This window comes from Lygodium microphyllum, chromosome 3, assembly GCF_053477565.2.
Source record: "Lygodium microphyllum isolate KBCC chromosome 3, Lygodium_microphyllum_v1.1.10, whole genome shotgun sequence".
Classification (NCBI taxonomy): Eukaryota; Viridiplantae; Streptophyta; class Polypodiopsida; order Schizaeales; family Lygodiaceae; genus Lygodium; species Lygodium microphyllum.
The window spans coordinates 56,197,564-56,218,300 of NC_141137.1; the positions used below are offsets into that span (position 1 = coordinate 56,197,564).

A 20,737-nucleotide genomic window follows, 5' to 3' on the forward strand; every position below is an offset into this window, starting at 1 on the left:
ATCTTGCTTTGAACTCAGATGGATAATATCTCATCCAGCCTCAGATCTGTGTTGGTAATGGTTTTCCTTGCCACCTTAGTCTGGGATGTTGAGTGACTAATATTAGGATTTGCACTGTGTCATAATTATGATGCATTAATGTCTATTAGTCTCCTGTAAACAGCCCCAAAAAAGCAATTAATGCAAAATTACCAAAAATAAATGACTTGATTTTGACAATAGGACAAATGCCCTGCGCACCCCCAATCCTTTATAAATATGAGACTAGTGTTTGTGCATCCTGATTCCCTCATTCCAACCAGCTACCCTCAAAAATCTTGCACTCAATTGCTGCTCACACCCCATCCTAGAGGACATCTCAGTTGGTGGATCTATGAGTGCTGCCTCAGCTGTCTGAGAGTCATCATAAGCCAGGCAACCTGTTTCCACTCCAGATACAGCTGGTTTGCTGTTCCCTAAAGCTTCCCAGCTGATGAGAGGTCTTCTACAGCAGTCTTCATCAAATACCATTGTGTTTTATTGCTGCCTGGCCGCCCAGCATCCATCTTATCAGCCTGCAGCTGCCAGCTTCATGATACTCATCTGTGTTTTGCTGCTCGTGGACATTCAGGAGCTGTCCAATCTTTCATTGTTGGTGGATCCCTAATCTATTCTATGGTTTAAGACATACTTTTGGAATGCTTAAGTAGCTGAGAATTGAAGTTATAAATAAAATTCCCATATCTTATTTTGTGGAAGTGTAAAAAGATTCAGGCCACGTACTGTTCAGCCATGGTTAGTCAACCGTATTGATTCCATCTTCCATAAATGTATGGGTACACCTATGCAAAACGTATGAAGAAACTATGAAGGAAAGCTTGAAACCTTTCCTTCCACACATCCAAATAACACCTCTGAGTATGCGAAATGTAAATGCATCTCTTTCATAGGCAACACAGATAACAATTTTTTATGAGCAAAGAAAATGATTCGGCAGGTTGCTTTTCTAACCAGCACATGATAATAAATGCTCACAGCATTTAGTCCACATAATGCATCTCTTTCATAGGCAACACAGATAACAATTTTTTATGAGCAAAGAAAATGATTCGGCAGGTTGCTTTTCTAACCAGCACATGATAATAAATGCTCACAGCATTTAGTCCACATGCATCATAGGCAAACAAAAGTGCCTAACCTAGGATGAAGGTCATCTGCTCGTGCTCGATACACATCTATATCTGTCACTGCTTGTTGATGATTGGAGATGGCATGTCTCATGACCCCAATACACATCTGATAGGTGTGGGCTTGCAGCATGCAAGGTGGAGAATACATAGTATCGTCATTTCTCTAGGTATGATGCTGTACAGACAGGGCTAGTTCATTGAAATTCATGTTGGCTGTGGAAATGAATGGATGTTGTATTCAGAACTTCCAGCTGCTTTTAGGAAGTGCATGGGCCTGCATGGCTTAACGTGAAAACTTGACAAGTTACAAGAGCTAGAAGCAGCTTGGAATGAGAAACTCAGGTTGTAGTGACAGTCTTATCTTCAGATAATTTAGGATGCACTCAGTGGATGGCCTAACTAAGGCTCAGTTGAAGTGATCAAGGGCCAGAAAAGAGTGGGTTGGGTTGAGCAAGAAGTTAGTAAACTGACAGCTTAAGTTTGTAAGTAAGAGATAGCTGGTAGTCCTGATTATGCAGTGTCAATGCATGGTGCATGTAAGTTCATTTCTTTTCTATCAGATCCATGGGAAGTACAGGTTTTAAGTAAGCTGGTAGTAATGTGACTCATAAGCTGAACTAGGGTGCAATTGCTATTCACTGAGAGTTCAGTATGATTTGGTCTACTGTGTAATAATCCCTAACCTCTTAAGTTTGAGCAGGGCAGTAACATGCTTTGCAGTAACGGCATGTTCAAATGCAACCGTTTCACTTCAAGGATGTCAGATATCTTCTGGACAGTGGTAATTAGCTGATTCAGATTTTTCCATGTCAAGGCGATTCAATTGTTATGCTGATATTTTGGTCCCCATTCTATTTCAGGGTGGATATAGCTCTTCTTGATTATCACAGAGTCCCTGTGCTAACCTTGGAGCATCTTGTTGTTCCTAACTGCAGTTCAAGCATAGGTGATCAATGAAATTAGCATTTGGTGTTAAAACTTTGAGATTATTGCCAGACACCTCCATGACAAGGTGCACATGTCCTTATTTTTGTGCAGGGTATTACTCAAACATGTATCTGGTTGTTAGCGGAGCAACGGATGGAACTATAGCAATATGGGATGTTACACGAGTTGTCATGGATTTTATTCACACACACATTGGAAATGAATACGGGATATTGCGGCGTCCTCCAACTGGCCGTGGTAGTCAAGGTGGGCGTCAACGGTGGAGGTCATCTTCCATGCAAATGAATTCTCAAGTTAGCCATATGCATGTTCCAGAGGAGGAAACAAGGGAGGTTCAAGGGGCTACTGTGTCGCAAAATTCAAGTTCTTCAGATGAATCACAGATAAACCATATTACAAGAGGAATGGAGGAATTCAAGGGACAAAGCCAGTCTGTCACTCTTAGTGACTCACATAGATATGATAATTGCAGGACTTGTTCTGATGTTGATTGTGAATCATTGACTCTATTCACTGAAAATTTTGTGCAAACTGTACTGGATACAGTAGAAACTGATCATATGGTTAAAGACCTGTCTTTGGCCAAAACTGCTAATTATGGGAATCTTTACACATCACAAAAGCCCTATTCAGGCAAAGAACACCCGATAAAGGTTCTGATGCCAGAAGTTGTAGTTTCTGCAGCACACCAGTCTGGTGTTAATTCTATATCAGTTAGCACTCTCAAAAGGACAGAAGCCAATGATAAAAAAGGTTCTATGTGGATTGTGGTAAGTGGGGGTGATGATCAAGCACTTCATGTTGCAAGTTTTGCAGTAATTCAAAGCTGTAGTGGCAGGCCCAAGCTAGTTTGTAACCATAAAAACAAGGTTTTATCTGCTCATAGCTCTGCTGTAAAAGGTGAGAATACCTTTCTTTGAAATTTGAATGAAACTGTCTTCCAATCATTTTTCTTCAACACACTTTTACCTTGCAGGTGTCTGGACTGATGGAGAGTTCGTTTTCAGCACTGGCCTTGATCAACGGCTAAGATGCTGGCTCATTAATACATCAAATAAAAGGGTTTACCTGTCAGAGCGTTGTCACTCTGTGATAAATGTGCCTGAACCTGCAGCTCTGCATGTGGAATGCTTTAAACGGTTAGACACGAATGCAGATTCAATTGATCAGTAACACTTTTTTCCTGTTGCTGCCTGGACAGATCCATTTTCTGTTTTTTCTTTCTCCCCAAAGAAAAAAGAATCTTGTTAATGACACCTGAAAGGAGAAACCTCCCTGAGGTCAAATATAAAGTACAAAGAAACAATGTAAGAGGCTGCTAAGTACATCATAGAAACAATGGTTAAATGAACAACCAATCTGGTGGGCTATAATGCCAGACTGTGTGGTGCTAGGTGAAAGAAGCTGCCAATGTCCCATGTCCACATAGAAGCATCTCTCCTTGTCATACACTCAAAGTCACCCTACATCCTCTCCTCCTCCTTACCTACTCAGAGTCACCCTGCAGCCCCTCCCATCTTCTTGGAGAGTTTGGATAGTTTCTGTCCAGAGCCTAGAGAGACTCCCTGCACTGGAGACATGCTAAAGGTTAATAGCATGGCTAAACCTCGCAGTCCAAATGAACCAAGCAATGATGCTAACAATCAGCTCCCATCTATGACAATGCCTCTAAATCCACTCTGTCTAAAAGTAGTCTGGAGTGGAAATCCCACCCCAGGGGAGTACTAGCCAACAATAAGAAATGAGTGACTCCCTTGAAAATCCTTATGTCCACATGCTAGGCCTTTGTGTGGCCGTGAGCCAAGCTACTGCTCCCCAAGTCAAGTCCCCAGGTTAAGTCTCAACTGCAGCATGAAAGGACATCATGAACACTCTCCTCCACACCTGCTGAGCTCTAGAAGAGTCCCATATTCAATGCCTTGGGTCTTCTCTAACTATCCACATCTCACATGCTAGTGGAGCCCTATCATAACTGAGTCAGGTATCAAAAGTCCTTTCTCTGAGGTTGGCCATCATCCTCCACCATGAAAGTAAAAGCGCCGTCTATGCCAGTCACTATTGCCCCTAGTAGAATGCCCCCCTCTGGATAAGAGAGCTATCTAGGTCTGAGAGGTGTGTATCTATCCTCCAGTAAGAGAAACTCCCTCTGTCATTAACTACCATAAGTTTGGCACCACTGAGGCCTTGTTATCTTTGCCTTCGAAGCAAGGTAACCAAGAAACATTTCACCCTTGAAACCTTTCACCATAGTTGCTAAGGGTCTTCGAAACGGGAAGTATAAAACAGTTTCCACAGGTTTCATACAAGTTTCCTAAAACATTACGAACAGGTTTCAATCAAGATGGGAAAAAACTAGGTAACTCTGTATGTATTTATTGGATACGACTCATTTAATGTATCAAACACATATTTACAATCATTCATGATTCTAGACAATACAAATGAACATTCAGCATAACATCACATTTCACATGCATCATGGTCCATTATCCATGACCAAATTTAATTTTAAATCTAGAAGCAACTTTGATGAACAATTGAAACAAGGTCCGTATAGTCACTACCAATAATTAATGATAATCCTGTTGGCCCAAATGTGAAGTAATTGCATGATTAATTGATAGATAATAAAAGATAGTGCAACAGTTTTGTGCTAATGATGCACAAAGTGTCTTTTTATCATAAAAGCTCACCCTAAACGGCTTAACCGTCATAGGAAACCCTAACCCTAGTATCACCTAGTGTCACTTAGCGTCTAGGACAATAGGGGCAACAATTGCATTAAATGACAATTCAAATGCCAAGGGATTCCAGATCATGGATCAAAGGGCATCAATGCATAGCCATGAGATGCTTCCTTTACAGAAGAGACCAATCTAGGTGTGAGAAACATTAGTGTCGGGCCTCCAATCCTGAGGAACTGCATCTAGAGAAGAGACCAACTCATGAGAAATGTTCTAATTTCCACTCCTAAGACACTCCATCTGTAACTGTCTCTATCATAATCGCGGCTCCAAAAAGGCCTTGAAGTCTTTAGCTGAAACAAACCACTTCCAAAGAGAATCTCCCTCTAAATGAAATTATTACTTTGTCCCTAAATGTGGTTGAATCGTAACCTCAAGAGATTGTTACCTTCTCTTAAACAGAGGCTGCAGACCAATTCAGTGGCAGGCTCTTAACTCTCTTAAACAGAGGCTGGGACTGCAGACAAATGCAGTGGCAGGCTACTTTTTGGTTCAGTGCAGGTCTTCTGCACGAGTTTCTTGGCTGCTGACACCATCACATATTTGGGGAAGTCATGTGCAGAGGTGATGAACCATATAGTCACTAAAAGCACCTGGTTAACCAACAGAATAACCCAACAAAGGGGATCAAATAAAGGCCTTTATGACCTGTGAGACCAAAATTATGAAATTTTAGTACAACCTACAAGAAAAAGGTGCACCTAGCAATTTGAGTACAACTTATTACAAAAATGTGCACCTGGCTCTCCTACTTCTCATGAGGTGAAAACCAGCTTATCCAGGTTGCCAACTGCTTAACCTTTGAGTTGCATCCAAGCCCCAGTTTAATGCTAGTCTTTCTGAAGGTACCTGTCTTCACCTCTAGCCTGGATAATCTTCCAAGAGTGGGCAGCACACAGGTACATGTTCACATACCTTATGTAGGTCAAAGGGCTCTTACATAGTTGCTAACATATAGACCTGTGCTCAGTGGTTGAGCCTATCAGCCCCTCACCTCAATGCAGGCAACCCACTGCAAGCTTCAAACAACCTGCATGGCAGTCATGTAGCTATCCATCAAAAAGGCCCTTGCACCTGCTTCAGCTCAGCATTCTCTGGAAAGATTACCAATTACATTAAGCTGCTACCAAGTACCCAACATCTGCTTCATCCACCATGAGACCACCTCACCATTCCTTTCCAAATGACTCATATCACGAGGGTGGAGCTATGGGATGTTTTGGAAACATACGAATGGAATTTCTCATCATGGATGCTCCTTCGTTACATTGGCTCCACTTTAGCAAGCTGTGGCTCCAATACCACTATTAGGCCCTCCTTTGATCACCCTGCAAAACAGCAACATTGAGAGCAAACAAATACAAAGCTCAGAATAAAAATGGGACATCTAACTCACCCCCCAACCCCAGAGCCTGAGGAGAGTGACCAAGGAGTGTCAACGTCATGGCGGACACCTCTTTTGGTTTTCATGCTGAGATATCCCAAGGCCTTTTGCTCAAGGGTGGAATTGTCTCTTACAACTGACATCAAGGATCTTTTTCATAAGCCTCCTTAATAGCTGAAAGTTCACTGACACCTTCAGGCCAACTGCCTTTTTCAATAGATGCCTAACCATGGAACAATTGCTTTAAAAAAGTCTTCAGAAGGCCTGATCACACGGTTAACACTAATATCCAAATTCGAAGCATGGCCTACAGGGGGTTGCAGCCTGATTCAATATGTCCAGGTTCTGCACATAGGCTATTGTTAATGACAAAATTGAAGCACATCTAACGGATAGAGTTGGAAATAAAAGGATTGGATTTATTTAGTCCCCGACCATAGTCTTTAGGAATGAAGGCCCATCCAGTTAAGGCATTATCCTAAGAAAACAAAGGCATAACAAGCTAAGAATGTAGGTGTGTGCAATACAGCTTTGAAAACAGTCGATTTTGAAGGCACCCTTTCTATATGTGTTTTATTTATTTTAGGTGACAAGTTACATTGATGAGCAGTATTGTATGTTTTTTGACTCTTGAGTCTGTTAAGCATAAAGCTTTATTTGATGCTGAAAAGTTCTATTAGATTAGATCTCATTGGTAAAAGTGGTTCAAAGGGAACTTTTAAAATGCATGCATCAGATGGGTGTAGGTAAGTAGATCCAATTTTGAAAATCACTTCTACAGCAGCGGAGTGGCTTGTGTTCCATGAATTGGTTCAGCTGTTAGTTCTCCTTGTCATGTCACTCTGCAGCTCAGCTCAAAAATGTATCATTCTCAAGTTTTCCCTGTTCTTGAACTATTGAAGCAGGTTACATTACCGTGTTGCAGTTGTTGGCCGGGGATTACAAATCATTGATGTAGAAGAGGATGATTAAGGCTAACAAGGACTACCTGTATTTCCATCTCGGCTGTACTGTAGGGGTCTTGGGCCTTTCTATTTTGCCAGCACAAAGATGGGAGGATGGAGAAGCATTGTGGCATTCATATCCTCTTAAAACAATGTTGTGGTGCTGATGCCAATGAGGGAAACAGAAGGCTCTGCAAAGAAACCATTATATCACACACACAACTCACACAACCCAACTAATGCTCCCTCATTCTCTTTTGAGATAACATATGCCGAGGGAGGGAATCTCATTAAGCCTTTTATTGGACCTGGATGGCTGTCTTTTTGACGTGACAACTCCCATTAATCCTGTGCAATCAATGGGCCGATGGTATTGCATCATGATGGGACAAACTTAAAGCTGCCTGGGTCCTGCCTGACAGCTCCCGTTAATCCTGTTCCATCAACGAGGGTAGATGGTACTGCATCATGATGAGACAACTCAAAAAATTCTGGATCTTTCCTGACAACTCCCATTAATCCTGTGCCATCAATGAGGACCAATGATATTGCATTTTAGCAAGACAAACTTAAAAACTCCCTGGATCCTGTGTGCTGAGAGAGCTCTGTGGCTAAGATCTTCCTTGGATTACATAATTGAGTTAGTGCTTGGCAGATCTTTGCTTGCCACTGCTGGGAAGGCTTCGAGTGGATCAAGCCTTCCAGTTTTTGTTGAAGGAATTATGCCTTATGGCATGATTCAGTATCACACCAAAACAACTGCTTGGCCCCTACATTGCTAACAGGTCTACAAGGAGAACAACGATTACCCCTAATTTGTTTTCGTCTGTTTGCATATGCGAGAAGACTATCAAACGCCGATTTGTGCAAATTGTTGAAGGTTGTCCCAAGTGGTCAATTGCATGGCTGCTCTTTGTATATTAATGGAAAATCTTTGGGACAAATACGTTTGTAGGTTTGGCATCTATACGCACTTGGCACGCATATATCGCCTCAGATTTCCAAGTTACCACTTTCCTACCTGAAGCTGAGGCAGGTTAGTTACTCCCCCATCATGAAAATACATATATCAATGCATTCAAGCCCTTGTGTACAAACCCACTGTATACATTTTAATCTTGGATGCATCAAGACATTCTTTTTTTGTAAAGATATCTATGTACAATATTTGTTTGTAAGAATGCAACCTTTTTGTGTCCAAGGATCCATATAAAAGCATCCCAAACTATGACATCAATTAATAGACAGGATGCAATTTTGAAAAGTGATCACCCTAGGCTTTCCACATTAGTTCAATGGTTAATTTGCAGGGAAATCGAGCCAATGTTTATTGAGCATTCTACATGCCTTGGATGCAAATTTTAGGTTAGCATTTTTTGTGGTACTTGCCTTTGCTATGCATCTTTTAGTTGTTTCAGATTGTGTGTTCTTAACAAAATTTGCATGTAAAGTATTGTCAACAAACAACCTTGTGTATAACATTTTCAAATGAATGACCTACATTGAACTCTCAACAAGCAACCTTGTATATGACACACTTAGATGAGTGAAGGTTATAAACAGATGTACATATTGTTTGGATGTTTGCAAACAAAAGGAACCTCACATAAAGCAAAAAGATGGCCATTATTCATACTAAAACCTGACTACATGGATGAAATTTGAAATGCTTAAAAAGAATAATTGGAAACAAATTATACTTTTGACATGCAGAAAAAGTAAAAGCAATTGTTCATAATAAAATCTAAATTCGTGGATGGGAAAATTAAGTAGTTGAAATTATAATGTTTGATGTTGGATTAATCTCTACTTTTTGTTTTGCGAGAAGAATATATATTTCACAAGTATTAAAAGTGGTATTTTTATTCATTAATAGTTCCCAGATTTTCACACTTCCCAATACGACATTGTTGTGTTATCTTTTGGTTTAAAATACCAAGTTGACTTAAATATTACCTGAATAGAAAAAACATTATTATTGGGAGAACCTAGCTCACATCGAGAGCATTGGTTGATGGCCTTGTGCAAGTATGACCACCTCCATCTTTGAAAGGAAGGCTAACCTAGAATTATGGATGTTTAAATATTAGGCTACACTTTTAAATTGACATATTTACTTGCCATGATAACTCAATAATTGCAATGACAATGATGAATATCATCATCATCATCATGGAAGTGAACACTTGCATTTACAATGGCTATGTAATGTAGTAGTTGGCATGTGCTTGTTGTGAAGATAATGCAATGATAGTCAATAATGATCATGATCATGATGGTTATTATAATGATGATAATGAAAGGGGATCAACTTTTTACTGTTCTTATCTTTGGTGGTGGTTTTTGAGGGGGGGAGGGGGGTTTGTGTTTTCTTGTGGGGACACTTTGATAGTTGGCAATGTTGTTAAATCAAATAGTCTATTATTTATGCTACAAATATGATTGCATGGAGATCTTTCCTATTGTGGAGGCATTGCTTTTGTCATACTCACATGTACATATTATTGAGAAATCTTAATGAGTTTGGTGTCACCTCAATGAGGCTTCCTCACAATAAACCCTTACCCTAAAACTCATGTCTTTCCTCAACTTTCATTCAAAGGCTTAATCTAGGAGGAGGATAACTTAATGCAAGCCAAGTATGCCTTTCTCTTATTTGCATTGGGTAAGGGATCAAGATGGCTAGCAATGTCAACTCACACACTTTGATGGCTTGCATGCTCCTATTACTCACACTCAAATGACTTCCATGCACACCTTAAGCTCTAAAGTGTTATTTGACTTTCTCTCTTCCACTCTTCTGCTCTTCATCTCTCTTATCTTTCTCCTTCCCTAGAGCCTTACTCCCACTTTTCCTCTTGATTTCTCATTCTTTTATATTTATCTCTATCTTGGATTAAAAACAGGTCATAATCCTTTTACCAACTGTTCCACAATCCTTACAGGTGCAACCAATTATCTCCTATTTTGTCCCTTGGCCATTTATGACACACAAGTTCTGAACGAAAGGGTTCTACACTTGGAAAACGCAATAGTTTGTAGTTGATGGAAGCCAATATTACTCCCTTTGTCCTCATGTCTTAAATCCAATCTTGAGATCAATTATCAAAAATGTATAGGGAATCAATAATCGTGACTACTAGAATTTATTAGGGTTTGTATTCTCTATCCTTCACACGAGGAGAACTTGGCAAAAGTGGACTATAGTGCACTCAATCTCACTTTTGGCTAAATTCTCATGAAAAAGGTCACCTCTTTTCTAAAGGTGTATGAATCCTTGGTATGCTTTCCTCAACCTTTTCCATTTTTTCATCTTTATCTAGCATTCATTGTCCATCATAATTATGGTGATATTTTCGTGGCATGTTTGTTCATGATGATAATGATTGTGATGATAATGTGATACATCTTTAGAATGGTAATGACTTATCACAATAGCTATGGTGCTAACAATGGGATTAGAGACCTACAATTGTAATGGATCTTCAATCCAATTGCCACTTGAAAAGATCCAACCATATGGGGCTTTGGTGTACAAACCTTGATGTACTTTACACATCTATTGCATTGGTCCTAATGGTAATGAAGTGCTTCACATCAAGAGTGTGCCATCTCCAACTCCAAATTTGGGCATAGCCAAAGTTTGATGGCCTATGTTTAATGCCCTCTTTTCCTTATTGTCAACCTAGGCCTTTTTTTCAACACAACACTTTAATTATGTCTACATTTATTGCATGAGTTTAAGTTGGCCACATCTTTTCTTTGTTGATCAACCAATTCTTGTTAGTGTCTCTATTAGCTAGTTCATGTCCCCTTTAGTTGTTGTTTTGCATTTTTGTGTTTGGGAGTCTTACCCTAGGGACCTTTTGTATTTTGCTTCATTCATGAGCTCATTCTCTATTCATTATCCACAATCCAAACAAAACATCCATGCTCATCATTGTATCCATGTGTACTTCCTCTCCGTTGAAGCTTTTGAGGAAGGTGAACAATGTTGTGTGGAGAACATTATAATGTTGACCTATGTTTATAGTGATAGAGTTGGACATGTGACATGTTTACTAGTGTAACAATATTCAACACCTCCCCCATTTCCAAGAACCGTTCATTACAATAGAAAGTTGTGTTTTTCTTAACACTTGCTCTTATACATGGCAAAAAAGTGGTATGTTCTATGTCAGGTCCATACCCTGTAGTCATAGGTTTTGCCATAAACCTAAAAGCCACTCCTACCCTTCATCACATCGTAGAAAAATTGGGCCCTTCTCCCCTAATGTCTATTCCTACAACTTGTTCTCTGCTATACGGGAGGCTAATTGCAACATGTAACTCTAGTTTTTTCCAATGTTATTACATTATTAACAATCATTTTATTGCATTTGAGGTGATGTATACACATTCCAAGGTAGAGGGTCACCTAATTTTTGCAATATTGGATACGTTATATGAAAGGTGGAGGCATGAGTGAAAGTAAGAAGATGCAAAAGCTATGGGGGTTCAAGCAAGAAGAAGAGAGGCCAATGTGTGGAAACTCCAACAATCACAATGTGTGACATGCCCTCCCTTATTCTATTTGTCACTAAAGCAATAAAGAATAAAGTGAGAATGATGGGTACCTGCCACCTATAGTGTATAGGTGTGTGGGTCTATATACAAGTAAATGTAGGTGGCTAGGTATATGCATCTTTAACTCCCCAACAACCTCCCACTTAAAGGTGAATGTGCCTTGATGAGGAGTAAAAGAAAAAAGGAGACAAAATACAGCATTATAGAGTACAATAGAATGAGAGACATCATCTCATCCTTTGCCCATCAAGATGTCATATCCTATGCCCATCAACCTCCTTAGAAAGGCATATTGTTCCATTAGGAGACTTTTAATGAGCAGATCTACAGGATTTGTATCTATAGATATCTTGACAAGCTCAATGGACTTGTCTTCTACCACCTCTTTGATGAAGTGATAGTGTATCTCAATGTGCTTTGTCTTTGCATGGAAGATTGGATTACAAGCCACCAACTGAGCGGCACTCATTGAATCCAAATGCAATGTAGAAGTCATAGGCATACCAAGATTTGCAACTAAATGGCCTAACCATAGGGCCTTCTTGCAAGCCTCAATTGGGTGCAATATACTGAGTCTCAGTTATAGATAAGTTTGCGCATTTATGCACATTGGACATCTAAGAAATAGCACCTCCAACATATGTAAAGACATACTGAGATGTGAACTTTCTACTATCTGTATGTCTTGCATTATCTCGATTAGTATAACCCACAACTCCTATATAATAGCTACCATAGCAAATGCACATATTTGAAGTGCCTTTTAAGGTATCTCATGATACCCTTCATACTATCCCAATGTTGCCTACCAGGTGTAGCCATATAACATGCCACGACTCCCACTACAAATGCTATATCACGACAAGTGACTATCATGGCGTACATCAAACTATCCACTATGAATGTATACGAAACCTTAGCCATCTCGACCCTCTTATCATCTAACAGGAGAAAATTTGCCTAACAAACCTTCACATAAGAAGGTAAAAGACGGCTAAAAGCTTACCATCTTGTATATAGAATCACTCAAGTACTCTCTATGAATGTACTCCTTTTGGGATAAGTAGAGAAGTTCCTTAGAGTGATTACGCATAATGCCCATACCAAGTATATGTGAGGCCTATCCCATGTTCTTCATCTCAAAGCTCTTTTTGAGCTAAGTGTTAAAGCATCCAACTCCACATGAGCATTCCCAGGTATAAGTATATCATCAACATTAAGCACCAAGATAACTAAGATACCATCAAGGTCCTTCTTCATTGTGTATAGCAACAGATTCATATCACTACGAAAATACAATCACCTCTACACATAGCCTTCTCATAGGTAAGTGGCTCAGCAAAGTTTGTCACCATGACATGATCCTTAGAGGACTCATAGCAAAATCAAGAGGACATGAAGCTCTAGCAAAGCATCTCAAAACTAGTCATGGGGCTTATATGACCCGCCCTCGTTGTCCAACATCATGATCTTGCATAACATGCGGATCCTAGGCCACTACATCATCAATAATTATAGCATATTGTCTCATTGGGACTAGCTATAGGATAATAGGAGACTCCTCTTAAAAGATCGCCCTGCATTATCTCAATCACCTACTCTAATCTCATATGCATTTTATTCTTGTAAAAAAAAAGTATAATGGCAGATGACCTTCTAAGCCTACGAATCCCATACATGATAGCCCACATCACCTGCATCCCCATAACAAACAAAGATGCATTTGACAAACTTTAGATCGTCCAACTCATTGCACTTGTCTTTGGAAATATAGTAGAAAGCCTCACATCCAAAGACTCACAAGTGTACACATGAGGGAGGCTTTCTAAACCATACCTCCTCTACAACTCTATCACCAAGAGAAATGCATGGGGATCTATTAATGTGATGCACATCAGTAGTAACTTCCTCAGTCCAAAAGTGTTGCAATAAGCTTACCTGACTAAGCATATTATGGACTCTTTTCTGCATAGTCATGTTCATGCACTCTGCAATACCATTCTAGGGTGAGGTATATGGGGCAATCAAATAATGTGTAATACCCCTCTCATCACATAGCTACTTAAAAAACTTAGATGCATATTCACCCCCATTTTCAAACCATAAGCATTTTAGCCTATATCCAAATTAGATCTCAATCATAGCAAGAAAGCATTGAAACATAGACAAAACATTTGATTTTGCTTAATAGGATAGGTCCAAACCTAATGCAAAAAATTATCATGGGACCACAAACATCAAAATGCACAAGAGCCTAAGGCTCGCCTACACCCATAGAATCAAACTTCTTATGCAATTTACAAGTCTATGAATCAAAACAAAAATAATCCAAGGGCTAGAGATAATAAAAATGGTTCAATACTTTCATTCCTTTCAAAGACGTGCCCAAGATGACAATGCCATAAAGATACATACAAAAGTTTAGTCACAACTAATACATGGTCAACAAACCTAGAAACAAATAAAGGGTAAAGGCTACCAACCTTAGCACCTCTAGCAAAAATAAAACTGCCATGGGTGATCTTCCACGAAGAATCACCAAAGGACACATGGTACTTGTCATCATCCAACTATCCAACTAAAATAAGGCTTTTTATCAAAGTGGGACATGATGTACATCATGAAGCACAAATAGAACATCAGTACAAAACTTCAAACATCACACATGCCAATGATATCCAATGTATTGTCATCTCCCACTCTAACTAAACTATAACAATACAAGAGCTATGAAACTAATGCCAATGTGGGGCAACATGAAAAAAAAGCCCTTGAATTAAGAAGCCAACACTGAGAGTAAGCAAACACTGTGCATTGGTTAATCAAGTGGCATCAAGAGGTGAAGTTGTAAAAATATAGTCATCAGAATTGTGCTCCAATGCATTTATCTCCTCTATTTTCACACTTGACTTGAGTACAATGTTAGTGGACTTTGCATTTTCCTATATTTCCCCCTTGCCTTTCTCACTACACCTATTGTTGTGCATTTTATGGCATTCCGATATAATGTGACCTTTCTGCCCACAATAATGACATTTTAAAGAGGACTTATGATCGTAGAACTTACTATGAGATTGCCCATGAGGGTGAGACTTTCCCTTATTCGACTGTGAGCCTCTACTAGAGTTATTATTGCCATTTCCACCATTTGTGTCTCTAAGAGTCAATACATGAGAAGTGCATGCTACATTAATATTCTTTCTATTTACTTCTTCTATCAATAGAGCACTCTCTATATCCCTACATTTTAAACCACCCGCAAGGGTATTAGCACTTATAGCAATACGAAAAGTATCCCATGATTAAGGTAGTGTGATAACTAAGAACAAAAACTTTACACTATCCTCAAACTTGATGTCCTACGAAACAAGTTGGCTGAAAATAGAGTGGAAATCATTCAAATGAGTAGACATAGGTGTACCCTCCTTTACGCAAAGGTCCAGCAGCATTTTCAACCAATGCAACTGAGATGCATGACTCTACTTGTCATAAATATCACAAATATTTTTTCATAATGTATAAACACTGCCCTCAATCTCAATGACATTGAAGTACACATGTTTTGATAATGACAAAATAATAGTGGACTTGCAGAGCTCATCAAGCTCTTTCCAATCCTCTACATCATAAAGCTCTAGCTTTATGCCCTCTAACTTCAATTTCTTAACCTACTTCTTTAGCATCAAGACTCAGAGGTACTATGGGAGAGACAGCAGTCCTACACAGTCAGCCCACAAAAATCAATTATAGAAAAGCCCTGATCATTTACTGTCAGAGATATTTTTACATAGTCTCGTAGAGGAGATTGAGAGCTTTAATTTGAATCAAAAATTTTGGCAATCGGAGCTTTCTAGCTCAAGATATTGCCATTTCTATAACAAGGGGTCTGGTGGACTACACTTGGGATGGCAAGCCACAAGGGTAAAGCAAAGGCCCAAGAGGACTTCCAGCGTCGTGAAATAAGGGACTCCCATGCCTCAATGAATGATCCTATCTCAGCCCAAGAGGATCATGAAGACATGTTTGAAGAGGGTGTCCCCCGAGATGGACCGCTTCTCTATGCTCAACCATACTCTATGCCAACATGAGACCCGTTATGCCGAATGACATCGAGAGTTGGAACAATGCCATAGGGAGATGGAAACCCGCTAAGATCATCGTCATTCCGAGATGATGGCCAAGATAGACAACCACATCCCCCCTTGGAGACTGGGCGTAGCCCACAAGGTTTTGGTGGCACCCATGGCGTTCCCCATAGCACTTGTGAGATGGGTGAGCCCTCCACTTGACATGATGAACCCATTCCTTCCCTCCCCCATTACGAAGCCTTCAAGCCTATCCTTGGGACCACAACTCCCCCGTAATGGAAGCTATATGCACACTCATGGGAATGGCCAGCAAGGGCCTAATGCAAATTTTGGGCAACATGTAATGCAAGAGGTACATGGGCAGCATGCACATGGAAGTTTTGGGCTACATGGTCATTTTGGATAAGTTGTTGCCATCGAGCCTTTGAATCTTGAAAATAGCACTATTAGTTTTGATGCACCCAAAGTACATGCCATAATGATTGCAAAGGATTGCAAATGATAAGAGTATGTGTTGTTGTAATTATAGCAAAATAGCCCCAAAACTGATCCAAAAGGGCAAGCAAAAGGGCGAGAACAAATGAGGGTATAGTTGTCCACAAATTGCAATCAAAAGAGTGTCAAAACAAACTCTCTACTATCCAAAAGAATATTGAATACAATATCACATCACTACTATAATAAATGTAGTAGTGTATGTTAATCCAACTGTGGGTAAATAGATAAAATAACAATCTCCCATTGCCAAGGATATTCGGGTAGCAACTGAGATATATGAAATTCAACTAGCAATGAATATGCATTGACCACTAGTACCAAAGACTGTCATAGACTCAAAGTGTTAGTAAACCATACATCCCATAAACAAATACATCATGCATATAAAAGATCTCATGAGTAACTGCAAAGATCTGCTAAATGCACAACCAATTGAGTAAAGAGCAATGATAATCAGTACATAACCAGTATGCATGTATATATCACTAACAAACTATTGACAAAGGTAAGTACTAGTGTCTAAAGCATATGGAATCAAATCAAACTACAAGTGGAAGTAACTACATCAAGCAGTATATATGAGAGCATAGAATCCCACTCTCTCAAAGAACCAAGCTCTACCAAGTAAATAAAAGCATCTCCCATTGGAAGTTAATCTGGAATGATAAGTGAGCAAATATAGTTCAAGACATATATATCAAAGCATCGGGAGGCCCAAGCACATCAAATCTACATCCAAAAGCAATAAGTATCCAATGAACCTTGAATGCTTGTAAGTGAGTAATCAAAGCAACTTACCAAAGCCCAAGTACATCAAAGGTAGCTCAATGCCAAGTGTTAACCCCAACACAAAGAAAGCAAAAGGAAATCAAAAAACACATGGCAAAGGCAAAAAAAAGGTAGCTCGACTGAAGAAAGAAGAGGGGGAAAAGACAAAAGCGCAAGGGCAACCTTAAAAGTCCAAGGCAAATGCAAAAGGGGAAAGGCGCACCCTGAAATCTTGTAAAAGAGTGCCAGGCGGTGAAAAATCTGGAAAGCTAAAACAGAAGACAAAGACAAAGGCCAAGGCAAAGAGAAATGGAAAACAAAGGCGCACAAGGAAAAGCGCAAGTCAAATTATTGTAAAAGAGCGCAAGCGCATCATGGTTTAATTCAAGGAGTGCCGGGCTCTCACCCGTGCAATTTGTAAATGTAGACGGGCGATGGAAAGGAAGCTAGGAAGATAGAAGGACAATGGGAAAAAGGGCCTAGGCTACGGCCGGCCATTTAAAAAAGGGGAAAAGGGGATGACCGCCCAAAAGGGATTTAGGGTTTTGTATATAAAGTTGAAAAGTGAATAAGAAGCTCATTCTTTGGTGTGTGGCAAAAGGAGTCTTCATCTTCTTCTCTTCTTCTCTCCTTCTTGCTTGTGTGTGCTCTTGAGAGAGGGAGAGTGAGAGTGTGAGGGAGTGAGTGTGTGGGAGTGAGGGATCAAGAGGGTGAAGCTCTTCACCATCTTCTCTTCTCTTCTCTTGCGCGCACGGCTATGGAGGATGGAGCTTGGAGATGGAGGAGGATTGAGGATGCTTGAGCTAACATCGAGAATCGTGGAGCTACCGAGGTGTGCAAGAGAGGAGGCTACTCGCATTGGCATCGAGGTAAGCTCACTACACTTGTAGGATCGACGACACGTCGGCTAGGTGAGAGATAGCCATTAGAGCTCGCTTGAAACGCTTGAAGCAATAAGTGGTCCGTGGGTCTTGGCGGTTGACCGAGACCAACTCATTCAAGCTTGAGCACTTGTGCGTCTCATATCGAGCATAGGAGTAGGGCCTTTGCCCGAAACAGTACTTGAGATAGATAGGAGATTTAGGAGGTTTAATAGTTGGAACAAGTAAGTATTTTGAGTTTTTTGATGAGTGCTTGATTAGGTAAATACAAATTATACTTGGTTTTGTGATTTTTCGTTAGCATTAGGTAGGATAGGATTAAGATTCGAAACTGAAAGGGTAGGGTTTTTTCTCTTGTAAATCTGGTTGCAATAAGAAAAAGAAGGCAAAAATCGTGTTTTTGCGGGGGAAATCACAACGGGCAAAGGCTCTAAGGTTAGAGAGTGGTTGGGCAATGCTATGTAAGGCTGGGGTAAGGGGAGAAGAGCTCATTTGCATTCTGACTTACTTGAGAGAGAGAGAGAGAGAGAGAGAGAGAGAGAGAGAGAGCTTGGGTGACCCATTTCGATCAATCAGTGCGAGGAGTTACGTTGCTATCGGCGATCCCCAGATAAATAGATCTCTTTCCCATCACTCCAGCATCATTCCTGTTGAATCTTGTAGCTTGTAATAATCAATACCTTAAGATTTTTGACGATTTCATGCTCAAAAGTGCGTTCGGGTCGGCGAAATCGGACACCCGTTCCAGTGTCCGATTCTGAGAATCGGACGCTCGAACAACCGTCTGATCGGACCATCCTGTCCGATCGAACCACTCGAACCAACCCATCCAATTTTGGAAATCGGACCACTTGGACCATCCTGTCCGATCGAACTCGGACACTTGGACTCGGACCACTCGGACCCACCCTGTCCAATTCGTAGAATCGGACCCATGGATTAGGACAAGTCAGCAATCGGACCACTTGTCCAATTTTCGAAAATCGGACACGACCCCTGTCCGATTCTGAGAATCGGACTGTCTGATTCTGAGAATCCGACAGCTCAAAATTGGACCCACCTGGTTCGATTCTGAGAATCAGACCACTGGTAAATCGGACACACCCTAAGGCAGAAAAAAGAAAACATCAAAAATTGACTCCCGCGACCGACTGGAAGTGCAACCCGCTCCAGGAAAACATAGCGAACGCCTTGTAGGCAGTTCCCGACATAGGAGTCACGACCAAGGGACAGGGGAACAGTGCTTGAGCACTCCCCAGCGACTTGACGCGTTGAGAACGGATATCCAATCGTAGGACCTGTGATCCACCCCCGAGTGAACAAGAAGAAGCAGCGCAGACCCTAGAATCCGCTAGAACGGCCAGGACTTGAGCGAGAAGCTTATCAGGCCCTCTAACTTAGACCCTCGGGCAGTAATGGCCCTACGCAAGCATGGAGGCTCCCTTGCAGAAGAGCAACCAGAAGCCTGTACTCGAAAAACGGAGACCCTAGCACCTTAACGGGCCAATCTAGCCATCAAGGGCAAAAAGGCCACACCACGAGAACATAAAGAAATTGTGTTCAGACCATGTCTAGTCAGAGCGAAATGCAACATCAGCAAGCTACAAATGCCAAGATGACTAGACATGACACTCTTGACGAGAGATGTACCTTAAGAAACACTGCACAAAAAACCCAAGACATTGGTGGAGAATCCACGTCTGGTCATGCAAGTGCGGACTCAAGGGCATCTGTCAAAAGGCTTAAATTTACAAGCCAAGACCCGGAAGATGAAGACATAGTACCACCTGCTTATCTTAGGGTCAAACTCACCGCGAAAAGAGAGCATACTATTGATGCTTTGATTGATGATGGAGCAGATTTTAACATCTTGACCTATGAATCATGGATCCTACTAGGTCACTCACACCGACTAGTGCAACTCTTAGCCCTTATGAGGGACACCCACAAGCACTCATAGGGAAGTGCAAAATCCTTGCGACAATTGAAACGGAAAGCTTGCCTATCCTATTTCATGTTCCTCCAAATAGTGCTAGCTGCGGGAAAGAAACCCTCCTAGGAAGTCCCTTCAAAACGGTGACCAAGTGTGAGGCCGACTATGTAGCACAGAGGATACACCTGACACTACCGAGTGTAAGGATAGTCACGACCTTTAGCAAGGGTGATCTCATCGAACCTCGAGGGAAAGGCAAGCAAGGTGCTGACACAACAGTCAAGCTTGCTGACGAGAGCAAGGACTTGTTGGAAGAGTTTATACAAGCACAGGTCGAACAACGAGAACCAGTGAGTGAGGCCTTGCCTGAAACAAGAAGGTCAAGAGACAATGCCAAGGACGGGCTTTGGACTTACAAATATCTTAGAAGACCCCAAAGGAAGCCCAAGCCTTATAGACGCAAGCATCGATGGAGGGTCAGCACAACGCCGCGATGGATATCCAAAGCGTTGCTTCGTGCTCAAGGGTATTATGTAGGCAACCAATGGATTTGGGTACCAAAACCCCCTGCTAAACCACCTCTGTCAGAAGCCCCAATTATGTCAAAGGCAAAGAGGCATAGGAGGAAATCTAAACGAAAATCCAAGGCTCGAACCAAAAATATTGGAGTGATTGAGCCCCTCACGATTGAAATCAAGAAACCGAACATGACCTATCAAAAAGCAGATCCTTAGCCTAGCATGCTTAGCAAGCATATATCAGAGGTAATTGTCGAGCGCGCACAAGGTCCACTAGTGCCCAAGGAGCCTTTGAC

At 40.9% G+C, this 20,737-nt stretch overlaps 1 protein-coding gene across 5 annotated transcripts in view; it reads left to right on the top strand.

Annotated features, from left to right (window-relative positions):
• Positions 1-8,498, top strand: part of LOC148038366 (Transducin family protein / WD-40 repeat family protein) — a 184,495-nt gene extending 175,997 nt beyond the window's left edge. For 4 of the 5 annotated variants that reach the window (XM_087671160.1, XM_087671145.1, XM_087671152.1 and 1 more), the window contains 5 exons: positions 1,870-1,950; positions 2,030-2,115; positions 2,208-3,017; positions 3,094-3,256; positions 7,148-8,498. In XM_087671160.1, coding sequence (XP_087527286.1) covers positions 1,870-1,950; positions 2,030-2,115; positions 2,208-3,017; positions 3,094-3,256; positions 7,148-7,217 — 1,210 coding nt within the window. In that variant the 3' untranslated portion in view covers positions 7,218-8,498. The remainder of the gene's footprint in view (positions 1-1,869; positions 1,951-2,029; positions 2,116-2,207; positions 3,018-3,093; positions 3,257-7,147) is intronic. The other variant, XM_087671136.1, reaches the window with a different exon arrangement.
• The last annotated feature ends 12,239 nt before the right edge of the window (positions 8,499-20,737 follow it).